This window comes from Neophocaena asiaeorientalis, unplaced genomic scaffold, assembly GCF_003031525.2.
Source record: "Neophocaena asiaeorientalis asiaeorientalis breed wild unplaced genomic scaffold, Neophocaena_asiaeorientalis_V1.1 scaffold798, whole genome shotgun sequence".
In the NCBI taxonomy this organism is placed as follows: domain Eukaryota; kingdom Metazoa; phylum Chordata; class Mammalia; order Artiodactyla; family Phocoenidae; genus Neophocaena; species Neophocaena asiaeorientalis.
This window is the reverse complement of record NW_020173042.1, coordinates 920,881-947,767: the sequence shown is the minus strand read 5'-3', so window position 1 is coordinate 947,767 and position 26,887 is coordinate 920,881. Positions and strand designations below refer to the sequence as shown.

Sequence of the window (26,887 nt, the reverse complement as noted above, 5' to 3'; positions counted from 1 at the left end):
TGCGGCCTATCGTGCTCTACCCAGTAGTCCTCTTGGTTCCTAAGTCTATGTCGCATAAATGAAACAGAGATTCTGACGGCATCAGTTGAGATCGTGGGTTCTCTCTCATCACCTGTGGCTAGTGGCGGGGGGGAGAGGGGCATGTGGTAGAATGACTGTCCCTTTGGGGCAGTAGAGAGAGGATGACTTCTACAAAAGGCACGTGGAGTAGAAAGTTGAGAGTCCGGCAGGAGAAATGATTGGCATTTCTAACTTATTCTATCTATCAAGGTTGTTGTGGCGATTAAGGGACACTTAGAACATGTGTGAAAGCATTTTATAATCTGTACAATACTATGTAAATGTCAGGTGGTGGATACCTTCCACAGAACTCTCAAAGGGCTCATATCTGTGCTACCCTTTGGAAAGAGTAATCCATCTAATTGCTATTGACTCAGAATGACACAAGACTGGGAAAGCTCCAATGCACCAAGAATGGGAAGATAAATTCAGAACACAGGTCACAGGAGGTAGGTACTGTTTTAAAACAAACAAACAAAAATGAAAACAAAAACCAAAACCCTTAAAGCAGTAGGCTCCAAAAGACTTGATAGAATTACAAGTGGATTTTTTCATTTAAACATCACATTTCCTCCCAGTTTTGTCATGTTCTGGTCCCTGACATCAAGGTTGTAGCAGATGGATTTGTACTGCAGGGACCCAAAAGCTAAACTCCATTCTATAAATGTGTGTCAATCTGTTGTCTGAATGTATATTTGCATTTATATTTTGCTCTTCTACGTATTCATAAATCTATCACTCCAAAATGTATTTGAAGAATATCATTTAAATAAATGATAAAAACTTGAAGCAATGTTTATCAACAGAATACTCAACTGAATTTGTTCTTTTCTGTATTTGTATAATTAGCAAGTTACATTCTTTTATCCTTCTCTGGCAGGATAATATCTTCCTGCTTTCAGATGGTTATGTGGTGTATGTATCAGATGATTCTTGCCAATAGTCAAGTAAAAAAAATATCACTAGCATTTCTTTCCTCCCTGACATATACCTTATTTTCTTCTCCCTTTAGAATTCTCTTCTTTATTTTTATGATATATAATTTAAGGTATATATTTATTTTTAAGATATGTAATTTTGTGCTGCACTAAAAACAAAACAAAACAAAACAATTCTCACCCAATGCTGGTCATTAGCCATTTATACCTTAGCATGAATCTCAGTCAACATGGCTCCTCTTCCAAGGGCATCTGCATATAAACTTTATAACAGAATGAAAAAGCTTCGGGGCTTCCCTGGTGGCGCAGTGGTTGAGAGTCCGCTTGCCGATGCAGGGGACACGGGTTCGTGCCCCGGTAGGGGAAGATCCCACATGCCGCGGAGCGGCTGGGCCCCTGAGCCATGGCTGCTGAGCCTGCGTGTCTGGAGCCTGTGCTCCGCAATGGGAGAGGCCACAACAGTGAGAGGCCCGCGTCCCGCAAAAAAAAAGCTTCCTTTTTTTTTTTTTTTTTAATTGAAATAACCATATGTGGAGTTCTTTTTGGTTTTTCCTTGTAGAGGAAATAACCCTCCTCTCTGATGCTGGCTACCTTGACCCATACTGAGGTTACTAACCTCAACCAGGGTTAAGCTAGCCCTGTGCATGGGTGTCTTGTATGTACATGCAGAGGCAGGGCAGTGTGAGGAGTGGAGACGTGGCCATTTAGTGTGACAGTCCCAAACACGTAGATAGTGTAGGGTGGGCTGGGTGAGGAAGTTATAGGCAACTATGCACATACACCACTGAGAAGCAAAAGGGGTCTTTGGGAGAGAAAAAATAAGTAACTAAACCTTGCCGCATAACAAATATTGATAAAATGGACCATAGGCAAGCATAAATCTATAACTATAGCACAGACAATGCTTTTTCCCGATGAACTACAACATCAGGTTTTTACCCTAACACATGATAATGCATTGTATCAATAGTCAAAGATACAATTGTATCAAAAGTCAAATAAGCTTCTAAACAACTAAGAAACCATAAATTGTATTTTATAATCATTTGCCTTCAGAACAACTCTCTTATTGGAAATGCATTGTATTTGTACCTCTACCTATGTACATATATGTATAGGTATAGATGTATACATTCTATAAAGAAACTTATTATAAAGAAAGTGAAAACATTCCCCAAATCCCATCCTCAGGTTTAAAGAAAGTTAACATTTTAGAAGTTTAATTTCAGATACCTCACTCTACATATACGAGTAGATAAATAGATAAATAGCTCTAAATAATTCAAAGTGACAACTTGTACTATTTTAAAATGAAAAAATATTTTAACATAACTTCACTAGAATGAGGACAACAAAAAAACTGTTGAGGTTTCTTCATAAAATATATTAATTCCTAAAAAATAAATCTGCACTTAAAGTTACGCATCTAGTGGCCTCCTGTTCTGAAAAGTTGGGGGCAGGGGGAAAAGCACATATCTAATCCCATAGTTTGGTATTTTTACCTTCTTGCATCTGTAACATTTATACTCTGTTCTACAACTGTAATTCCTAAATTATCTAGTCACAGCCTTACATTTAAATGAATTCACTGCTCAGTATACATCATTGGACCATGGTTTCTTTCTTTCTTTCTTTTTTTCACTCATCTCACTGTTGGTTGGAGTGTTTCATTTGTATTCCTGAAGAGGTTGTACGCTTGACATAACTTGCTCAAATTCACTGGGTATAAAATTCATCAGTCATATTTTCACACAAAACTTTCTAAAGAAATATTTTGAGACTGCTTCCTTTCATTAAAGTTGTTTTCGACCTCTCAATATCATGACACTTCCTTTAGGGAATATCACATCCCCTTGACATCTGGGGATCTATGTATTATTTCTTTTCCCTTTTATATTTTGTTCCACATTTATTAGTGCTAGGCTGGCCTGCATCATAATTATGATTTTGGGTATGGGAAGTTCTTTGTTTCATGTTTTTCTATCTATATTTTTTTTTTTGGTTTGGATTTAGTGACTTTTATGGAAAAGGAATACATTCAAATTTTCATTACTTTGACATGTTTAAGGAAAATTTTTGAAAACTTATAGTTACTCACCAGGTCTCCCATGCCCATAGCCTGATGAATATCACATGATGAAATAAGCGTAACTACGCAGATACAGAGAACAGACTGGTGGTTCCCAGAGGCGGGGGTGGGGTGGGGAGGGGTTAAGTGAAATGAGTGAAGGGGGTCAAAAGGTACAAATTTCCAGGTATAAAATAAGTAAATCATGAGGATGTAATATGCAGTATGGTGACTACAGTTAACAATAATGCACTACATATTTGAAAGTTACTAAGAGACTAGATCTTAAAATCCTCATGCAAGAAAAACAGTTTGTAACTGTGTATAGTGACAGATGCTAACTAGACTTATTGTGGTGATCATTTTGTAATACATATATGTATACACATATGAAATCGTTATGTTGTACACCTGAAACTAATATATTGTTACGTCAATTATACCTCAATTTAAAAAAACTCACTGAAAAAAAATAAAGCAGCTGATGAATACTACTTTGAAATCAAAGCTGTATATATATTTAAAATTTATTTCCTCTACCTCTGTCAGTATATCTCTTTCACCAAAGTTTTTTTTTTAACTGATTAAGGTATCTTCACACTTGTGTGAATTTCTGTATATATTATTCTACTTTTTCCTTACATGTTTTCTTCTCCCTTTTGATCTTTCTGAATCTCTCTGATGTTTTTTTCTCTCTTTTCTGATATTTTTTTCTTTCTTCCCCTCTTCTTTTTTCTTCCCCTTTTGGGTTTTCCCTTGTTCTCTTTTTTTTCACCTTTGTTTATATTTTTTCCCTCCCTCCTTTTCCTTCCTTCTTTATTTTTTCACATTTTTTTCCTGAATTGGTTGTGATTTAAGCTTAGTATTTCCTGTTTTACTGAAAAAAAATTATGGTCTTTGTTAGCTGATACATAGTTATCCAAGAAAATATTGTTTCTTTCCAAGCTGTCGTTCACTGATATTTATATCAGCATTCCTTTGAAGCAAAAGAGTTTTAAGTTTCTGTTCTTAATCATCTTCTTTTATTCTCTATCAATTGCTGTCTACTTTGAAATCATCATTTACTAATTAATACCATGTCTTTAAAGTCCAAAAGTCAAATTTTAGTTGCAAATGTACACAGATTTTTACATGGCTTTAGTAACAAAGCTAAATTCTGTATGCTGGGGTAGAAATTGCAAAGGGTCATATTTTTTCATCCTGTATTTTCAATAGAAACTAAGTGTGTACATTAATAAAAAGGGAAAAAAGCAGTTAATACAAAGTATTCTTTTTTGTGCATGGTACACATATTTGGAACCAATTCTTTTTTAACTTCTTTCTAAATGATTTTCTGATTAACAAGACTTTCCTTAACTCAGGATTTTTATGTCATTTTGAATTCATTATCATATGCAACTCCAAAAATCCTTCCTCTTTAATTTACCGTCTCTTATTTCTAGCCCATTTTTTTTCTATATCACTCCACAATAGTGGCTACAAAAGAGGTTTATAGTAAGTATCTATGTCTCTGTTAACAAAAGCGGGGAGAATGATTTTGGGTGCCAGCTAATAGCTGTTGTACAATAAAATATACTTTAGAAATGCAGTTGTAAATATAACATGTTCTCCTTTAATACATTTGTCGACAAATGAAATAAAAGTCGCCTTACCCCCTCGCTTGTTGATCTTGGCATAGCCAGGAGAATAGCTCCCAGACATAGAGGATGAGCTGCTGAAAGCTACATGGGGGAGTCCAGACACAAGTGGCTCATCACATTTTTCTGAAAAGACAAGAGAGAGAGATTCAATAAAGATCTTTAAATATTCATTGGATAAAATGATTTGTTAAAATAATCACTGAATATAGTACAAAATTTTAAATCTATCCAGCAAATGATTGGAATTTCGGTAACTCAACTATGATCATTCTAATAAACCACAGGCACAGTTTAAACCACCTTCTGATTCTCAAGAGTTACAACTATGATAGAGCGCTTTATTCTGAGGGGCCTCAACGCAGGCCTGCTATCTCAGAATCATGAATAACGTTGCGGTTGTTTATTTCCCAAGCTTTGGCATCTCCTAAAAATCTTCAGTTATTTATTCATTATAGGGATTCGGGGTTAGAAACATGGAGACTGAAGGAGGGAAGACCAGGAGGAATAATATCCAAACTAAAAGATCAGGAAAGAGGTGTTGGTAAGAGAAGACAAGATAATCACCAACACGAAAAGCACTGCTGTCTAAAAAAATTAATCAGCTCCCATCATACTTGACTAATCAACTGCACTGGAACCAGGTGTTCCCTCAGTTCTACTCCTCACTTGGCTTCTACACTGCCATTAACTTTCTTTCCCTCCTCCCTTACTACTGCTGACTCTCCCATTCCACTTTGATGGATTGTTCTCACCTTCCCAATGTCTAAATGTTAAAGGGCCCAGGACTCAACTCTTGGGGTTCTTTTCAGTCTCCTCTCACTGTCTGGAAGACTGCACCAAGGTCCATGTCTTCTCAGACTGGAATATCCCAAATCCTACCCCTTCATGTCACCTGGTCATCTGGGCCAAGAAGCCATCCACGATCACTGCTGTGAAAGACTGAATAGCCTTCCTGCTTCCTCCCTTGCTATAGTCCTTCTGTACACAGTAGCCAAAGGGACAGTTTAAAAAATATAGGTGGGTAAGGTGGCTCCTGCACTCAAAATATCCCCTGGCTCCTGTTCTCAGTCACTTGGAATGAAGTGCAATGTCCTCCAATGGCCCACAGTGGTCCCTGCACTGATCACATCTTCCAGCATCCTTGTGCTTTGCTGTCCAGCCACCCTTTCCTTCTAACTGCAACAACAGACCTGCTCCTGCCCTGGCCTTTGCTGTTGCTCTTCCAGCGACCACCAGCCTCGTCCCTCACCTCCCCCAGGCTCTGCTCAATGTTATCTCTCACAGTGCAGACGAGCTTTCCTAATCCACCCAGCTCCACAAATACTGCACTGCCCTCGTTCTCTGTACCCACTTCCAGCTTTATTTTCCTTCACAGCATTTAGAGCCACCTGACACGTTGTGTTTTCACTCATTCAGTTGTTGGGTTGTCTTTCTCTCCCACTCGATTGGAAGCTCTACGGAAATAAAGTTTTTGATAGTTTGCTTAATGCTTACTTTCCAGTGATCTGAACAGTACCTGGCACTTGGCACACACTCTCACAACATTTGTAGAAGGAAGGAAGGGAGGGAGGGAGGGAGGGAGGGGGGATAAATGAACGAAAAACAACAACACCACCTAAACCCAACAGACTCAGTCTTAAAGCATGATGCTGAATTACAACATGGTGCAACACCTAACTTTTAGAGAGATGGTCTTAAATCCCCAACAAGTGTTTACACGTGTTCAGTATTCTGTTTAATATGCTACAGAGCTACACTGTATGCTCTAGAATGGCTGCTCTCTCAGATACTCATAAACAGGAAAAGAAACTAGCAGTAGAAGGAGTGAACTAGTTTTCTTGAAAAGTCACTCAAGTGGATTGAAGTCCCCAGTGATACTGGGGAAATGAATTATTATTCATTATCTCACCACTCAAGTGTGTACAAAACTGAAGTTAAAATGAACACATCGATCCTTGTAAATCATAGTCAGATTTCTTATTTTTCTTAGTTCTGCTACAAGTGCCTCTGAAAAATATGCATGTGTGTATGAATATAGTCCCTGGAAAGTTAATTGTAAAAGAATGAAATGATGAACATAAAATTTATTTTAAAAGTATCAATTCACAAAGTAAGAATCCACAGTGAAGGATTTCATGTTAATTGTCTAAAAATTTACTGTTCAGTTTAGATGCCACTGAGCACACATATAAAACCTTGATTTCCTAACTTCTGACTCAGTCTAACCTTGTACAGTCTTTTGATGTAAATTCTGCATTTAACTTTAAGGAGTAATCGTTACTTCAAAAGTTTCCATTATATTAAGAAGATGCTAATGTTTTTAGCATATTTTTATTTTATTCATTCATATAAAATAAGAATCTATGACATATAGACACTACTACATACAAAATAAATAACCAATAACCAACAGGGACCTACTTTATAGCACAGAGAACTATACTCAATAATTTGTAATAACCTATAAGGGAAAAGAATTGGCAAAAGAACATATATATTTATATATTTATTTATGAATCACTTTGCTGAACACCTGAAACTAAGACAACATTGTAAATCAACTATACTTCAATAAAAAATAAAAGAAAATAAAATAATTAAAAATTAAATAAATATGTAAAAAAGAACCTGTGGTGTGTAGGCACAGGAAATGCAGCAGTACATGAAACTGACAACATTCCTATCCTCATATAATTTATGTTCCAGCAGAAAGTAAAAATAACTAAAACAAAAACAAACAGGTAAAAACATAAAGGTTAATTTATAGTATGAGATGGTGAAAAATACTACAGAGAGACACTGAATATGAAAGAGGGGCCAAGGAGTTTGCGGGGTGGGGTGGAGGTTGAGAGAGTTGCTATTTTTTGCTGCCTAGTCAAGAAAAGCCCCTTTGATCAGGTGACCTCTGAGTAGTAATTTGAAGGAAAAGAGGAAGTGAGCTCTGCTAGAAATCAACAGGATCGTGCCAGGAGAAGCCTTTTCTAGTTTAAACCTGCTCAACAAGGCTAGCTTACACCTGGTAATAAGGAATGACACATTTTCCAAAAGTAAGCATTCAATGCATATATAGTTACATGTTACACATGGAAAGTAATTAAAATGAAGTTGATAAATAATTAAGTGATCCATTAACTAGTTTAAATTTAGAATTTAAATATAGCAGTTATAAAACCTGAAGATAGTTTATCCTTATTACATTTTTTTAAAAAAACTGACTTCCATAACAAATTAATCATCTTCATACCAAATTAAAATTTTTTCACTGATTTTTAAAACCCATATAAATCAAAATAACAAAATTAGAATAAAACTTGGATCAGGAAAGATAAGAGCATATAAAAGGTTATTTGCTTTTTTTAAAAAAGGTGACTATAAACTTATTATCAGAATTTAAGCATTGGCAACCTCACAATCTTCTAAACTGAGACAAAATCTATAACCATGTAATTAAGAAAAATGCTACATAACTGTATGTTCTCCTGGAAGACTTTAACCACAAATATTTCTAGAGATCTTACTCTATGCTCCGTACTGTTCTAACAAGTTTGGGCAATAAAATCTACCTATGTATCACCTATCTATCTATCTATAATCTATCTACCTCCCATCCCCTCATGAGATGCAATAATATATGGACCCACATAAAGTAATTAAACATGAAACAAGAGAATAATATCACCAGTTTGTAATTCAATGATGAATAGAATATAACCAAGTACTGAAAGTAACAAATAAATTAAAAATGCAGGGCTGTTTTTTAGGTGACTTCCTTGTCACTAGTTGCTCTGTCCTAAGTGTGTGACCTTGAGTATGCCAGTTAACCCCCTATCTACAGATGACTCACATATAATATGAAGACATTAGCTAAGTTTCTCACAAGCCCTAAAACCCCCTAGCATTGTCAAGCACAGGAGTCCACAGATATATCCCACAGGCCAAATCGGGCCCACTGCTTGCTTTTGTAAGTAAAGCTGTGTTGGAGAACAGCCCCACTCACTCATTTATGTATTGTATGCGGCTACATTCACAGGGCAGCACAATGTCACAAAATGAGACTATACGGTCTACACCTATGGGATGCAGCAAAAGCAGTTCTAAGAGGGAAGTTTATAGCAATACAATCCTACCTCAAGAAACAAGAAACATGAAACATCTCAAATAAAGAACCTAACCTTACACCTAAAGCAATTAGAGAAAGAAAAACAAAAAAAAACCCCAAAGTTAGCAGAAGGAAAGAAGTCATAAAAATCAGATCAGGAATAAATGAAAAAGAAATGAAGAAAACAATAGCAAAGATCAATAAAACTAAAAGCTGGTTCTTTGAGAAGATAAACAAAATTGATAAACCATTAGCCAGACTCAGCAAGAAAAAAAGAAGACTCAAATCAATAGAATTAGAAATTAAAAAGAAGTAACAACTGACACTGCAGAAATATAAAGTATCAGGAGAGATTACTACAAGCAACCATATGCCAATAAAATGGACAACCTGGAAGAAATGGACAAATTCATAGAAAAGCACAACCTTCCGAGACTGAACCAGGAAGAAATAGAAAATATGAACAGACCAATCACAAGCACTGAAATTGAAATTGTGAGTAAAAATCTTCCAACAAACAAAAGCCCAGGACCAGATGGTTTCACAGGCGAGTTCTATCAAACATTTAGAATAGAGCTAACACCTATCCTTCTCAAATTTTTTGACCCACCTCCTAGAGGAATGGAAATAAAAACAAAAATAAACAAATGGGACCTAGTGAAACTTAAAAGCTTTTGCACAGCAAGGGAAACCATAAACAAGACGAAAAGACAACCCTCAGAACAGGAGAAAGTGCCTGCAAATGAAGCAACTGACAAAGGACTAATCTCCAAAATTTACAGCTCAAGCAGCTCATGCAGCTCAATATGAAAAAAACAAATACCATATGCTAACACATATATATGGAATCTAAAGAAACAAAAAAAAAATGTTTATGAAAACCTAGGGGCAGGACGGTAATAAAGACTCAGACCTACTACAGAATGGACTTGAGGACACGGGGAGGGGTAAGGGTAAGCTGTGACAAAGTGAGAGAATTGCATGGACATACATACACTACCAAATGTAAAAAATAATCGATAGCTAGTGGGAAGCAGCCTCATAGCACAGGGAGATCTGCTCGGTGCTTTGTGACCACCTGGAGGGGTGGGATAGGGAGGGTGGGAGGGAGATGCAAGAGGGAAGAGATATGGGGATATATGTATATGTATAGCTAATTCACTTTGTTATAAAGTAGAAACTAACACACTATTTTAAAGCAATTATGTTCCAATAAAGATGTTAAAAAAAAAATAAAAGACTATATGGCCGCCAAAGCGAAAGTATTTACTCTCTGACCTTTACAGGAAAAGTTTTCCAACCTCTGGTTTAGTATAATAAATATTCTTTGTATCCACGAAGAAGAAAGATTAATGATCAATTATGGTAGCAGGTAACATACAAATAATGAATCCGACCTGAAGAACTGAGGGCATGTAGATGAAGAGGGTTGAGGACACTGTGGAGAAAGGAAAGCTTAGGCAAAATCATGGAGAGACTACAACGGGGATGAAATTTCCTGGAGAAGGCTGTCGCTGCACTCCACGTGTGCCCATATTGCCAGACTGACTATGATGATGAACTATCTATTTTTATCTCCAACCGTAATAATAGTTATTACACATTCCATCTTCCAAAGAGACAGCTTGCTTGTTGTTCTAGAACATCTGTCTCAACGTTCTGCAGACATTAAATATAAGGAAATCAAGTTAGAATTTTTATAGTAGTAGTAGTAGAGAGGGAGAGAATGCTAACATTTGAAATAATTTAGGATTGTATTTTCCCATACTAGGATGTCTTCCAAAACTACAGCCACACAGTTATGGCAAACATTCGCTCTCCAGTGCACTCCCATTCCAGGGAATCTTGGATGAAAACTAGAGGAGCAGATGGGCCTTGAGTTTTATTTTCATACAATTTCAGTCAGTCTTCAGACTAGCTGTAAGAATTCTGTACGAATCATGCTGGAACAGAGGAAATGATTGGCGAAGAGAGATGAAACGGCTGTTGCCCTTCACCTACGAGAGTGTGGCCAAGAGAGATCTCTATTGGCAAGCAGTATGGGCAGGAATTTGCAAGGTCAAATGACTTCAGAACAGATGTAATTGACATCAGAGTATCATTCAATTGTATCTGTGATTGAAAAATTATGTTGGAAAATTTTCATAACACATCTTTAAAAAGTATAGCACTTAAATACGTGTTTTATATCACACATTTGGAAATACAAGCCGGATACCCAGAAAACAATTAAGACTAGCAAAGGACTCCAAAACCAAGCAGTGCTATCAGGACGGAAATTCTAGCAATATCTTCGATTCGTATTTAGGAAAAAAAAAAACAAACTGGAAAAGGCATATTCTCAGGGGAATACATAACTCAATGGTCTCCTTACATCCTGTGCATTCAATTCCTAACTTTTGAAGCTAGAGCTACATTGCTCTTCCTGCCTCAGGTTTTATGACCCTTCCTCTCCGTTGTCAGGGAAAATTTCAGAGGCCATACCTCCCCCTAAACTCTTCTGTTTCCAATCTATAGCCTCCTGCCTTGCTCCTTATGGCCAAAACTATCTTCAAATCCGAGCTGAACATCTGTGCTAATTCCCTAGTAGCATCTCACTTCCTGCAGAGATGGTCTCTCTTCCCCTGACGCTCATTTCAGTGTCTGGAGTCCCGTCTTGATGCTCCAGGACTGTATCGTGCTTCCTGCTCCTGGATTTCCTGATGCTCTGTCTGCTCACCCAGTTGCCCAAACATAGCCAACTGCTGTCCTCAGCAGCTGAGAAAGCAACTACCTGTGTACCCACCTACTGATGATGATGCTATCCTCTGTACCATCTCCCTGACTTCGTAGAGAAAGCATGCTTTTCGTTACTTTGCTTCAAAGACAGCGGAAAATCCTTTGGACAAATAAGGTGGTGTTTCTTGTCTAGCCTAGTGGAGAGTTTCAGGATTTGAATGAAAAGGAGACTGAAGTCATGACTTAGGTGCTTCCTGAGTCATCACGGAGGTTAATATCGCCCCTTACATTCTTCACAAAGTATAAGAAGTATCCGTTTCTACACTCTGACCAAGAGAAGACTTGTATGGGATCTAGTACTTGTTTATTTTAGAGACTTTATTCCCAAGATTATGATTCCTTGTGTGTGTGTTTTCTAATTTTCCTCTAAATAAAGAGGAGAGAACAAGGAAGGAAGGAAGGAGGGATGACAGCACTAACAATAACTTCACAATGTTTCTTTACAGCTGTGGCAGATCCATTATTTTTACTCCCTATAAACTTGGGCTGCTGCTTACAGAAGTATTTTGCCTTGATGCACTTAGACACATGGTGCTTTGTCTTCTTTCCTTGACACGCATTACTTGAATAGTCTCTGTATTTTTCACCTCAGGACTTTGCTAACTTTAGCATTCTATTAAAAAACCGAAACAAAGCGAGCTCATTCCACTTGTCATCTGTGGAAATCCCATACCCCAATTACTTCTCTCTATGGAAAGAGTGTAATCCTATCTGGAAGCCAAATGTCTTCAAATTTAATAATAATTTACAGATGTATTTTAAGTATTGTATTATTCCTTGAATGTATGGCAAGTACAGGAAGTATAAATAAGACTTTCTCTTCCAGTATTTATTTATTTTGCGGTACGCGGGCCTCTCACTGTTGTGGCCTCTCCCGTTGCGGAGCACAGGCTCCGGATGCGCAGGCTCAGCGGCCATGGCTCACGGGCCCGGCCGCTCCGCGGCATGCGGGATCTTCCCGGACCGGGGCACGAACCCGTGTCCCCTGCCTCGGCAGGCGGACTCTCAACCACTGCGCCACCAGGGAAGCCCTCTCTTCCAGTATTTTTAAATAATTTTTTTCAAGTTCAGTTATTTTAACTTAACCTGGTCTAATAAATATTTTCTTGGGATAGTTGTGACTTTCAAAGGTAGTATTAGGCTGAGGTTTTCCCAATATTAGCACATGGAAGAAAGAAATCGAGATTTTATTCCTAAGGGCCAGAATTTGGATGACTAGCTTCTGTCTTATCCAGACTCTCCTCAGTTTTTCCATTACTTCAAATGTCTAGTTTTGGGTCAGTTTTTCTATGATTTTTTTACATTATAGCAATAGAAAGTAAATGGTTAAAAAAATCCGTGTTATAGGAACATTCTAGAAAAATGTTTGCTCCTCCTTCGGGCAAAACCACCAAGGACTCCAACTCATCTCCCATATATGTTTAAGTAGGCGAGAACATTTACCATCTGGTCTTTAGCATACTTGACCTATCACAGAAATTCCCATACAAATATTGCCTTCTGTTTTAAAATAAAAATAAATATTGTTTTTGTGTATTTAATTTTATATAGGGACCTTTATTATTTATATCTGCATCTGCATAGCAGGGTTAAATTCCTGCACAGAAAATGCAAGAGTATTAGCTCATTGGTAAAACAGATTATGTAGTTGAGTTGAGAATTAATTGTCCTTTCATACAATGTATGGAAGAATGGATTTAGTTTCCTTTACCTACTCCACAAAGAACTTAGAGGTCATGAAGAGAAGTACAATTAGTTTGCCATCAAATGCTAATTTAGGGAAAAATTAAAGATAATGGATTTAGAGCTGAATCAACTGAGTGGACATATTTTACCTGGTATGCAATGAAAATCATTAATTGAAAAAAGGAAACTTTATCTCCCCCTTTTTCTTCTCACTGAATCTTTCCTGTTTACTAATCAATGGAGGTGACTCTATTTACTTTTTGGTTCATTTTCTATTCAATGGGACGCAGCCCAACGTGCTACATACGCATTGCAGTAGCCATGCGTTAAACGAGGCATCTGTCCCTCTTCCATCTCAGTAGCATAAAGAGTAGAGACCATTAAACCAAAATCAACAAATAAAGAAATAGTAATAGCAATCATTTATTGAGTACTTACGTGGCAGGCAATATAGTAAATATTCCAAGAGAATTCTCTCAGTGAGTTACTTTAGTAAGCCTTTGACATAGGTATAATTACCATTTTACAGATGAGGAAGCTTGAGACCTCATAGCTAAAGAATAATAGAACCAGGACAAAAACCGAGCTGTGCCTGATTACAAGACCTATGGTTTCGAGGTCTACAATTTCAAGGTCACAGCATCTCCAGATTCACTTTGGATAACATTTGTATATGTGGCATTGGATTTACTTCTAGGTGTACTTCAATATTATCTCCTAATAATATTGAAGTGGTCAGATTTTTCTTACCACTTCCCATTTGGATCCCAGGAACTTACTTGAAGTGATACCCTATACCACGATATCGCAGCAATTTCAATATCTTCTGTCCACACCATACCTTTCAACTAAAAGGAAGAGACTCCTGCAGTTTTACATAGGTGTTCCCAGAGAAAACCATACAGAATCAGCCACTCAATTGATATGCCTACACTACATCCAATGAGTAGGACATTCAGCAAAGTACATCAAATTTATTCAATTTATTCATGTAATAAATATTTATTGGGTACTTATTTCCCGATTCGAACTTTATCCCTTTAAAATCCATTTTCTTCACAGTCGCCAGATGGATCTTTTAAAAATGGGGATCAGATTATTCCTGGCCATTGCTCCTGACGGCTTCCCCTCGCATTGAGTATGAAATCCCAACTCCACCAAAGCCTGCAATGGTCTGGCCCTGAGTGATCTCTGGTGTTATTTTATTTCACTCTTCTCCTCTGGGTCACTAAGCTCTTAATTTCACTCTCCTTTCTCTTTTTCAGACACAGAAAGCACACTCCCTCTCACGGCCCTTTCCCCCTTCCCTGCCTCCCAGCTAGAATTCCCTTCATCAGGTCTAAAGAGGGCTGACTTCTTTCCAGGCTGCCCCCAACTCAAATACCATCCTCTCTTTCTCTGGCCAGTGTCTAAATTCACCAACTCAATTTTCACCTTCATATGCCCCAAACATTACTTGCTATTCAATGGATTGCACTGTTTTATTTTGTTCACAGCACCAATCACAATCTAAAATTACCTTGACTGTTTATTCTTTAAAAATGTGTTTATTACTTGTTGACTGGGTAGTAAGGACGATGGGAACGGGGCATGTGTCTGTCCTGTTGAGCCTGTATTCCCAGGGCCTAAGAACCTGGCATACAGCACGAATGCCATAAAAGGCTGTTGCATCAATGAATTACCGACAATGAGAGGTAATAAATCCACCTAAATGTGAGGAAGCCACAAGCGTTCCTAGTTTTGGCTGTCGAGATGTATTCACTTTATCTATCTAATGGACACTTTTGCATTTTTCCATTTTAAAAAGTGCTTGTGCAGAGAGAGTTGACTTTATCCCATGATGTTACGTGTAGATCTTCCTGGCTGTAACCCACGTGAGAGACAGCATCTCTCTGATCTTTACCACCTTAACATGACCTGTCATTTGAACCCTTGGATTATATTGAGGGTTCTTCTATATCATCAGTACATGCCTTTAGAACTTTTAAAATAACTTGGCTCCAGCAAATGAATTTTGTAAGAGTTGAAGTTACTGACTTTTCTGAGAGAGCTCTTCGTTTTCAAAAGAACATAAGAATTTGGTATTTCGAATATAACACTTTCATCCTGTATCATTGACAATCTACTGTGATAAGTGTTTATACTTTGATCACCCTGCTATACGGTGATTTTTCTGGAAGGAAGGGGACTTCAATACGTTCTCAAAGTATGGAAAATAGAACATACAGTAGGGATCTTCATATACTTTGAAAAATATTGAACACAATCAGTACAGTAGCATCTGATAACGAATAGATTCAATGCCATTATCTAAAAAAGTCAGATCAACTTTCTTCCATTCTGCCTTTTTTTAGTCCAATAGCTACATTAGAAAAAATTTAAGGTAGTATAAGTAGAAAATCAGTCACGTTGCAAGAATCATGGTTATAAATCAAATAGGAAACTGTCTGGTCTGCATGGTCCAAGGGCGAATTCCTCAAGACCTGTAGTTCAGATTCTGCTGGACAATGAACAGCTGCAGCATGTTTCTGAAATATGGTTTAACAGATTAATCAGTTTCAAATTATCTACTGAACTGTTAATACTAGAAAAAAACAGATTTGTGGGGCTTAAAAAAAATTTTTTTTTGTCTCCTCTAAGTCGATCTTCTAATTTCAGAGAAATAAATCCTATCACAAAAAAATAATATCAACTTTTACCCTTTGTGTAATATAGAAAAGGTTGTGAAATTTAATTCATATTGCTTCATGAAAAAAAGGCAATGGTATTCAGAAACAGCATCAACTGGGCTTCCCTGGTGGCGCAGTGGTTGAGAGTCCGCCTGCCGATGCAGGGTACACGGGTTCGTGCCCCGGTCCGGGAAGATCCCACATGCCGCGGTTAGGCTGGGCCCGTGAGCCATGGCCGCTGAGCCTGCGTGTCCGGAGCCTGTGCTCCGCAACGGGAGAGGCCACAACAGTGAGAGGCCCGCGTACCGCAAAAAAAAAAAAAAAAAAAAATAGCATCAACTATTTGCCCTGGAGCCAGGCAGAGGTTTTAATCTCTAAAATAATGGTGAACAGTGCCCTTTCCTTTTTTTTTTTTTTTAACTTAACTTCTAGTCTTGTAAGGAGGCAGAGCTACCTAGCACTTTTAATAAAGCAATAATTTGAAGAGTGTCAAGGTCAACTGCAGTATGCCTAAATGAACTTGAGGACTCTAGCTGTCAAGGGCAATCTTCCTACAGATGAGGTTATTCTGTATTGCAATTTGTTGGTTCACTGGTAAACGTCTCGGTTTTTGACCCTCTAGTTTCATTTACTGGTTAATTCAAAGACAGTATTCACAAATAAGATGCAATGTACTTATTGACAACCAAGTCTATTTCCTAGTCTACTTAACCCACTTCCACTTTTAAATAATTAACTGAAGAGCTATAGATAAACATCCTCTGGTGTTCCTGACTCAGGTCACGTCAGATTGGATCATGCACTTGATTTGGTACAAAGTGGACAGTGGACCATTAGACAGTCAATAAAGTGAAGCTGTTGAGGAATGTTTAATTAATTAACAAATATTTACAGTATGTTCAGATAAAGAAAAAAGGGCCACGAAACAGTGCTCATGCTATACTCCCTATTTTATCAAGTTTATATTTATAGACCAGAAAATGGCTGAACGAATACGTAAACCAAAATGTTAACCATAATGTCACATTTATGATGATAATTGCGACTTTTATTTTCCTGTTTCCTACTTTTTTTGAAATGTTCTTCAAATAACATGTATTGATTTTATAATAAGATATGAAAAATAGTATTAAGGATAACTGCTCAGTGATTATGAATTTAAGATGATATGCATTCATTTATTCATTCAACAATTATTTATAAAGTGCCCACAGTAGGTATGCAGCCGGGAACAACACAGAGTTTTCTATTATAATAAATAACACATTTAAAAAATACACAGTGTATCAGATGGTGATAATTACTATGGGGGAAAATAGAGCAGGGAAAGAACGTGAGGGTACCTACTGGGGGTTGGTGGGGGGTGAGTGAATGTCCTTTCAATGAGGCATCTGAGAAGCCCTCATTGATAAGATCATTTTGGGGCACAGATTTCATGGAAAAGAGGGAACAAGCCATCAGGTTTCCTAATATCTGTGGAATGGTGGTTTCAGGGCGAGAAATAAAAGTAAGAAAGACCAGGAGCAGGATGGACACGAAGGCCAGTGTGGAAGGAGCAGAAGCGTGGGGTAAACAAAAAGGAAACAGACCAGACAGACGATGGGGAGTGAGGGACAGGCTGGGCCTGTAGGTCCTTGGAGGGGATTGGAAGGAGTTGGGTTTTAGCAACCTTCGAAGGTCTTAAGTCCTTAGAGCAGAAAATGTGATATTTTACCAAATTTAATATAAAGGAAGTGAAAGTTTAATGTATTATTTTGAACATCTTTAATGGAATATAACTGCTTTACAATGGTGTTAGTTTCTGCTGTATAACAATGTGAATCAGATATATATATATATATACATATATCCCCATATCTCCTCCCTCTGTGCCTCCCTCCCTCCCACCCTTCCTATCCCACCCCTCTAGGTGGTCACAAAGCACCCAGCTGATTTCCCTGTGCTAGGCGGCTGCTTCCCACTAGCTATCTATTTTACATTTGGTAGTGTATATAAATCCTAATGTATTTTTTTTTCTGCAAATATTTTTCAAGGTTTTATTGCAAACCAAAGTTGGTTTATCACACACACAAAAAGGTGTGTGGTAGGGAGGGGGGAAAGAATTGTACATTATTATAACCATGTTAATTACAGTACATTAAAATGGTGGTTTACATTACAAATAAGCCTGTAGGTTTAAATATACTAGTGTTATAACCCAACGTACAGACTTTCTTTATACAATACATATACTTATCAGGAATGCAAAAAAGAAACAAAAACATAAATAATGCCCATTTTACAGGTGATATTTTAAACAATGTAAACACCAGGCTCTGACTGACAAGTGGGGCATTGGTCCATAAAAACCTTTTCTAAAAATGGAAATATTTGTAGCAACAATGCTTCTTTAAGCATCTGGATACAAGTCATTGCAAGACCATTTTCGATAAATTTTAGTTATTAACTATATCTTACAAAAAAAAACAGCCTACACATAAATTTATCTTCCAAATATGGAAGAAACAAACAATGTCCCACGTTGTAGTGTCCTGCAAGTGTCACATTGATGCTTATAACTGAGTCCTTCTGTGAGCAAGCATACCACACTCATACGGCCGATCACACAGGAAGTCCACAAGGAAAAACAGAACGGAAACACTGGGCAACAGGAAGAACTTTGGAGCTAACACGATCTCATCAGAAAAGGCACGTTTCATAAGATTCATTATCACGGCCCGGACAGACGTTCAGAAGCTCCTTCTCCGAACAGCGTCCTCCTTCGAATGAGACCACTCCATCTGCCTGGGGCGGCCCTCTACCGCTCATTTCAGAGATAGCACCACATTGGAAGGAAGAATAAGGAAAACCTCCCGAGCTCACTGAGGAGGAGGTGCTCTTCAAAAAGCTTCCAGCAAACAGTGTGCAATAAGATTGCCAAGATTGCAAGCTTCCAAATTCCAAAAAGCAAATTCTCTTTTCAGATGTCCTGTCAGCTGGCAGCTCTGCCCAAAGGCTAACTAAAACATTTCAAAAACGCCCGTAAAATGCTTCGCAACCAACCCTAAGACCATTCAGAGGAAAGAGTCCACGGGAGGTGCGTAGGAAAAGCCCAGGAAGGCCTCGGCCGCTTCCTTGACGCTGGCTGGGAGGAGGATGCTGTCGGGCGACCGACCGATGGAGTTGGGGACCGGCTCTTCGGTAAACTCGGGATCAAAGTGCCCCAGGTCGCTGGGTCCACTCACATTTGGGTTAATCTTCTTATTAATGAGATCATCCCAGTTAATTAGGGAGAAGAAGACGTGATTCTTAATCTCCATAAAGTCAACCTTGGCACCAAGCCTCTTTGCCCTGTCCTTCTGCAGGAGGCCCTCCAGGACGTGTCTTGCAGAATTTGTAATATCTGGCTTCAACTGGAGGGGTTTGTTCAGAATGCTGTCGTACATCTCAGCTGTGTTTTGGCTATAAAAGGGAGACAGGCCATACAGCATCTCATATAAGACGGCCCCCAGACACCACCGGTCCGTGGTCCTATCACAAGGCTGCTTATGAAGCACCTCAGGTGCAGGATACTCGGGTGTGCCGCAGAAGGTGGACGTCGTGCCATTATGTTCAGTGTTCTCCTTGCAGAGTCCAAAGTCAGTAAGGACAATGCGTCCCTGTGAAACCAGCAAAATACTCTCTGGCTTTAGGTCTCTATAAACGATGTTCAGAGAGTGCAGGTAACCCAAGGCACTGGCTCTTTCAGCAGCATAGCTCCGAGCCTGTGGCTCCAGGAAGCACCGCTCCCTCTGGAGATGGTAGAACGACTCTCCACCGTTAATGCAGTCTAGGACAAAGTACAGCTTGTCAGCCGTCTGGAAAGAGAAGTGGAGGCCCACCAGGAAAGGGTGTTTCACGTTCTTCAGGAGAACATTCCGCTCTGACATACTATGCTTTTCCTCCTTCTTTTTCAGGACCGCTTTCTTGGTGGAGGAGAAGGGTTGGCATTCATGAGCTCAGGCTCCTGAGGTTGGGAGATTTTCAAAACGGACTGAACTTCAGGGTGTTCGCATGCATAGGAGTTATTGGCAATCTTCTGAATAAAGTTGTTCGGGCCCATCCTTCTCTGTTTCATGAAAGCGATGAGAATTGCTACCATGCCCCTCATCCTGGAGTAAGTGAGGGTGTCCCCAGCAGCCTTGGTTTTCACCGTCATCACCACAGAGATGGAGCTCGTGGAGGCGTCAGACACGGGAGACCGGCTCAGCCAACACTCTGCGTTTTTTATAAGACCAGTTTTTACAGCAGTTTTATGTTTACAACGAAACTGGAGGGCAGTACAGAGATTTCCCATACACCCGCATTCCAACACAATTATCAACATCACTCACAAGAACGTTATATTTGTTACCAATGATGAACCTACATCGACACGTTATAATCTCCCCAAATCCATAGCTTATTTTAGGATTCACTCTTCATGTCACACATTTAATGGGGGCTTGAACAAATTATGATGACATCCGTGCGTCATTGTAGTGTCACAGAATAATTTCACTGCCCTAAAAATACCCTTTGCTACATCTATTCATCTCCCCCAAACTCCGATTTTTTTTTTACTGTCTCTATCGTTTTGCCTTTTCCAGAATGTCATATAGTTGGAATCACAGGGCATGTAGCCTTTTCAGGTTGGCTTCTTTCACTTGGTAGTACAGGTTTAACTCTCCTCCATGTCTTTTCATGGCTTAATAGCTCATTTCTTTTTAGTGCTAAAGAATATTTCATTGTCTGGAAGTATCACAGTTTCTTTATCCATTTACCTACTGAAGGATACCTTGATTGTTTACAAGTTTTAGCAATATGAAAAACGCTGTTATAAACATCCATGTACAGGTTTTTGTCAGGGGTAAGGACGGTTTGATGTTTTCATATTTAACGAAAACATGGGAGGATAAGAAAAAATTCATTAGATAGAAAATGAAAGACAAGAACATTCCAGGCAATGGAATCAGTATCACAAAAAGGCATAAGTATAGGACTGCCTACTGTCTTTAAGGAGGAAAGAGACACAAGCTAACAGAATCTTAAACAAAACAAAACAAACAAATAAAAGAACCTCAACAACTTATTACAGCTGCCTGACACGCTCTTTTCCCAATTTTCTCTTGGATAACTTATCACATCTTAAATGACAGGAGAAGAGACCTTCTCCAACTCTACCATACGTTAAGCTACATTTAGTCTGTCTCCTTTCTTTCTCAGAGAACCTACTTCCTTTCCTTTGTAGCAACTATGATGAATAGGACTCATGTATTCATCTGTGCATTTCCTTTTTTTTTTTTTTTTTTGCGGTACGCGGGCCTCTCAATGCTGTGGCCTCTCCCGTTGTGGAGCACAGGCTCCGGACGCGCAGGCTCAGTGGCCATGGCTCACGGGCCCAGCCGCTCTGCGGCATGTGGGATCTTCCCGGACCGGGGCACGAACCCGTGTCCCCTGCATCAGCAGGCGGACTCTCAACCACTGCGCCACCAGGGAAGCCCTAAATCTAGGTATCTTTTATCCAAGACTTCACAGGCTAGTGAATTCCATGCTATAAATGTGGGTTATATTCTGTGGGCCTTGAGAAACCACTTAAATGTTTTGCTTAATAGGGTAGGGATATGATCCAATCATATCTATATTTTAAAAGAAAGAAAACTTTGGCAGCGGGGTGAAGGAGACTTGGAGGTATGTTCTGGAAACAATCAGAATATTACATTGTAAATTAGAAGTTGCACGAAGGTGAACAGAAGCGAGTGGCAGTGGGCTTATACGAGGGGAAAAATGCAAAAGATATTTCGGAAGGTGACTGAAGCTGGTTTTACAGGATGTGTGAAGTAATAGAGAAAAGAGAGGCAAAAATTACTGAGATTTCTTATGTGCGTGACAGTAGTGTAAGTCTTTCACCAAGTAAAGACTATAAAATATGCTATTGGATTCATTTGCCTGAATTCTTTATTGAAACAAGAAGTTGAGTCATTTAAGAGCATATGCTGAGATTATACCTTTACTTTAGTTAAAAGTTAGGCTATTAACTAAAATTATTGGTCATAGGTTCTGTAATTCATTTGTTGAAACAATAAAGTTTACTTAACTAGGAAAGAGAAAGCCAAGAATACAGCACCTATAAAACCTCCCTAAGACCCTTCAGATTCTCACTGGCCTTCTTTAAGACAAAACTATCCAGTGCTTCATTTTATATCTACATATTAAATTGCAAAACTTTGTCTCCTTCACCAAAATACTTTGCTGTTGAATAAGATTTCTCCAGCAGGTACAGTTCCCTTAACTGGTGTTCTGCTAACTTGGTACCTTTCTTCATAACGGTAAACAGTTGTGCACTAATGCCTGTCCATTCCAACTTCTGATGGACTTTTCTCTCACCTTTTTTTCTTCTTATGACATTGTTTTTTATCTTGTCCTTTCTAATGTCTTTGGCTTTAAGCACGTGCAAATTTCCCTAGTTGAGGAAGAAATCCTTTTAATGTCACTGCTGACTCTTCCTCTCAGAACTAGGCCCCTTGTATAAGAGTTCTGTATGCCACCACTAAGTAAATGTCCTGGCAACTTGGGACAAATCTAAAAGGAAAAACATGCTGTATTGATATCCAGGAATGTACTCTATTCCAAAGAAAGTCACTTGCCTCGATATATATTTTTTGACAATGTTTAAATTCTAAACAAAACTGTTTTTTCAGAAGGCTTCTATAAAAGGCAAAACCCATACCAAATGAAAAGAAAACAGAAACAAAAGAATTATTTTCAAATACACACATGTAGATGGAACGGAAGTCAGAAAAGGAGACTGACTGGATCATTTTTGCCACCATTCCCAGCCATGAATGGCAATGGATGGTGCTATTTCACTAGGAGTGCCACCAGTAGGAGGTTTTTGAGACAAGCAGACAGGGTCTGAAGCATGACTCTGGTCTTACATAGGCAAGGACAGGATGAAGTCAAGCCCAGAAAATTCAGATCAGGAAGGAAAAATCAAAAAGATTGCCAGCTATAGGCAAATAAGGACCAGAATCCAGCTGGGCTGCTGAGACCCAGCCCTGGGAGAAGCTCTTCCATCTCTGTGGTTCTTTACACAAACTGCTGGGCATGAGAAAAGAAGCCCTACAACCTTAGGAATTTTTAATAGTTAAAAGGAAATCTTACACTTTCCACAGGGAGGAAGAAAGAGAAACCACAGGCAAGCAAAGGCCCAGAAATGAGACTAATTAGAGGTTCCAAAATTAAGTTTGATTAATATGCCAAGTACATTTGGGGAAATGGTAAAGAACAGGGATTGAAAGTAAGTAGTGTACCGAGCCTTGAAAACTAAGCAGATAATTTTCAATCTGCTGCAGAAGGGAATTGGGAACAATCAAAGGTTTCTAAATAGAGAAATTACAGAGTAAAAGTACAGGGAAAATTACCAAAAAATAAACACTGCTTGGTTTTTAAGCTTTTTTAGAGAGGGAGGTTCCCAGAGAATGAATTCCAGATGAAAAAAAAAAAATGCATCTTGAGAAAACAATGCAATCAGAAATAAATAGGAAATGGAGACAACCCAATTCACAGAATTCTGTAAAGTTCACGCAGCTACTGAGAGATGACGAAAGTTGCTGATTTTACATTTTGAAATAAGACGCAGAGCCACAGTAGTGAAAAAATAAATGAGACATATATATTCATGACCATCACAAGGGAGAGATGGCTGCAGTCTCATGGAAACCATCACACTGTTTTCCCAACACACCTACATTTTTACACAAGTTGGCCTCCAAACCTGAATTTAGAAAAACTGAGTTCTAATTTCTATTCAACCTCCAACTATCTTGAGCAAATCCCATATTCACAGTGAATCTCAGTTTCTCCATCTACAAAGAAGGCGTATGGGACATAAAATCCTCAGGGTCCCTTTCATGGTTGACATTCCCGGATTCTCTAATGTCATAAAATGCTCATGAGAGTACAAAATTTTAAAAAGCTACCCTGTTCCTTACTATCCAAAAGGTGCTTGCTTAATCATTTCTTGTTTACACAAAGAAAGTCAAAGTATTTCAAGAAAATTACAATATAGATCTCTTAATGCTGGCATGAATTGATAGCAAAGCACTGAAAGAAAATTCTTTTGCACCGTATTTCTGTCTCTGCGCTGGAAGCACGTATTGTGATCTAAATGAGCCACTGTAAGTAATGGATAATGACACTGCATTCCTTTGTCAATAAAGCCTGAGATATGCCTCCAACTCTGCTCATTTGAACATCCCCAGATTTTCAAGAATTGACATTCATTTCCTCCTGCTTTCCTAGCACAAGTGGCTGGTCCTGTTTTATCATCACAGTTGAAAGGAATTTTGCTTTATGATGACTTTATTCAATCACACTCTAAAATGGAAAGTAGATGAATGGCGGGGTGGATTAGAAATAACTAGAAGTCAGAACCTGGATCTATATTTAGGGAGCAGTCCTGTAAAATTAATATTTTTGATAGTACTAAACATTTGTTTTATAAAGATTATTTAAAATCGCCATATAAACAAATTTATATATTACACAAAAGTTTAGTGCTATTTTTAAATACTTCTATATCCATTATTATAATATTCCTTATATTATAGCTCTATAATTTCAAATAGGCTAAGGATAGGGAAAGATGGAGAGTAAAAGCACAGGCTGGGGATTTAGAGTAAGGATGCCTAGAACTGCATCCTGGTTTACCTCTCAATATTATGTGTTCCCGGCTGCATCTCTTAATGTCTTAGAGCCTCACTTTTAGCTTAGGTAAGATAGCAGTTAAATCAAAATTAATAAAGTTAAGCATCAGTAGGCAGCCTATATTTACAGATGAAGTTTGGGAAGGGGGGAGTGATGCAGATAATAAACATCTCTTGCTGGATGGGATTTTAGAGCTCAGAAAAGGATAGAACATGAACATACCATACAGTACCATACAGTATTCAGTATTCAGTGCTGTTAATAGAGATATAAATGTCACAAGAAAGTGACACGGGTGTATAGGGGTAGAACAACTAATTTTGTCTAGAAGATAACGTCACCAAGCATATCACTATATTAGTGGAGAGTTCCACAAAATTATATAAAAGAAAATGCTTTTTAAACTTTAAACTCACATAGGAATATTAGTTTCTTTCACTTATATAATTGAATAAACAACACTGGAGTTGACTATTTGATATTTTTCATATTTCTCATGATGAATTTATCTTAATTAAAACATGAGACATTATTAGGTATATAAACATATACAATTAGTTTGTGTAGGTAGTTGAAAATATTGCATTATCTCTTGCCTGCCTTTGTGTAAACAATGGAGTAGACCACAATATTCCTTTCACCTATTTTTTTCATAGAAAATCCACTTAGACTCTAGAATTTCAAACTGATGTTTAATTTGGGAAAAAAAATGCATGTCAACTAGAGACATCTAGAGAATTCCTTCAGCTAGCTGCCCACTTTCTATTCATACTCATAATCATTTTTAGATCTTTACTAAGTATATTCTCTTTAAAGAAATCCACCACCATATGGCAAATAAACCTGTGTTATGAAACCAAGGCAGCCTGTCTGAATTGGAGACCCCATAGGACAAGAATTCCTTCTGTAATAACTGCAGGAATATCTATAACAGAGCCTCCTATAAATAGCACTGCGTTATCGGAATGCTTCAATAAACCAGTTTCCAGATGCACTCTGCACAGTTACACTTCCATGATACGTTTTCTGACTACGTCACAAGTTAACCTAAAAAGATTCGAATTTTGTGTTTGCTGTTAGCTCATCACCTGACATTCCATATTTCTTATTGTTCAGAACAGAAGAATATGCACGTTTATACATTTTTCTAAGCTCCACTCATTGGTGGGTGTTATTTGAAACATCATATGAAAATGCACTCGCAAGTTACCCTGGAGGTGACACAGCAATTTCCGAAGAGAAGTATGAACATCGTGCATTCGTGGCAGAGCAATGTTCCCTTCTTCATTTGAGTTTTCTAATATCTACAAATGCCACTGTACACCAATAACAATTCTTTTTTTTGGTACCACCATGGGTCATGTGGAAAATATTTTTCCTGGATTTAAAAGAGCACACATATTCAAGCATGCATTTACAGTCTGTCCTTGTTCAGGATATAATATCATGTCGATTGCAGACATTCTCTACTGTGTCTGATTCATCTCTGAATTTTCACGCCTAGCAGCGTCCCCAACACAACACCAATGCTACACACATGTTTGTTGGATGACTAAACATGTCTGTTTATTCCTATCTCTTAGGATGGAAAGTTTGTGGGGTTTACAGGCACAAACTCCAGTTACATCTCCAACTAGCACAAACCCTAGAACTGCTGAGTCCAATCCCATTGCAGGGGAATGCCCCCCCCAAAATACTCCAGGAGATCGTATTCTGGGGTTTTTTCTTTCTATAAATTGGGTTATATAATCCAGATATAATGGAGGAAAGACTATCTTTGTGAAATTGGAAGTAGTTTTCTCCTGGAGTAGAAGCAAATTTAATGTGAGCTGCAGCATCTTTTGCTGTTGTTTTTGAGAATAATCCTTTACTTTGAGATGATTAGAATAAATTTTGAGGGAGAAAAAGGAAAATAATTTTGAGAATATGATGTGTGGTTTCCCAAAAATTGCACTTCTTAGAAACAGATCACCTAAAAAGTATTTTCCATCCAAAACTACAGGAGCAGAATAAATAGCATCTCTTTCCTAACCCCTGCCTACATCTGCTACACATTTTGCCCAAGAATTCTAAAAAAGACCTGCAGAAATACTGTTTGGCTCTATGGCACAGCAATAGAACTAGTACATGGAGATAATTTGGTCAAGGTCAGCATAACTATTGTGGTCAGGGAGATTCAGTAAAAAAAAAAAAAAAAAAAAAAAAAAAAAAAAAAAAAACCGCCCTAATTAATTTTTCTTTCT

The 26,887-nt window shown here is 38.1% G+C and overlaps 2 protein-coding genes across 2 annotated transcripts in view; both read right to left on the bottom strand.

Moving 5' to 3' along the window:
* CNTNAP2 (contactin associated protein 2) overlaps window positions 1-26,887 on the bottom strand; it is a 2,003,631-nt gene that overhangs the window by 1,408,899 nt on the left and 567,845 nt on the right. Inside the window, exon 3 of the mRNA XM_024742848.1 lies at window positions 4,719-4,829. Within this exon, the coding sequence (XP_024598616.1) occupies window positions 4,719-4,829 (111 nt within the window). The remainder of the gene's footprint in view (window positions 1-4,718; window positions 4,830-26,887) is intronic.
* On the bottom strand, window positions 18,992-20,115 carry LOC112398354 (serine/threonine-protein kinase Sgk1-like). Its single transcript, XM_024742847.1, is given in 2 exon segments — window positions 18,992-19,884; window positions 19,887-20,115. Coding segments are annotated over 2 exon segments (1,122 nt in total).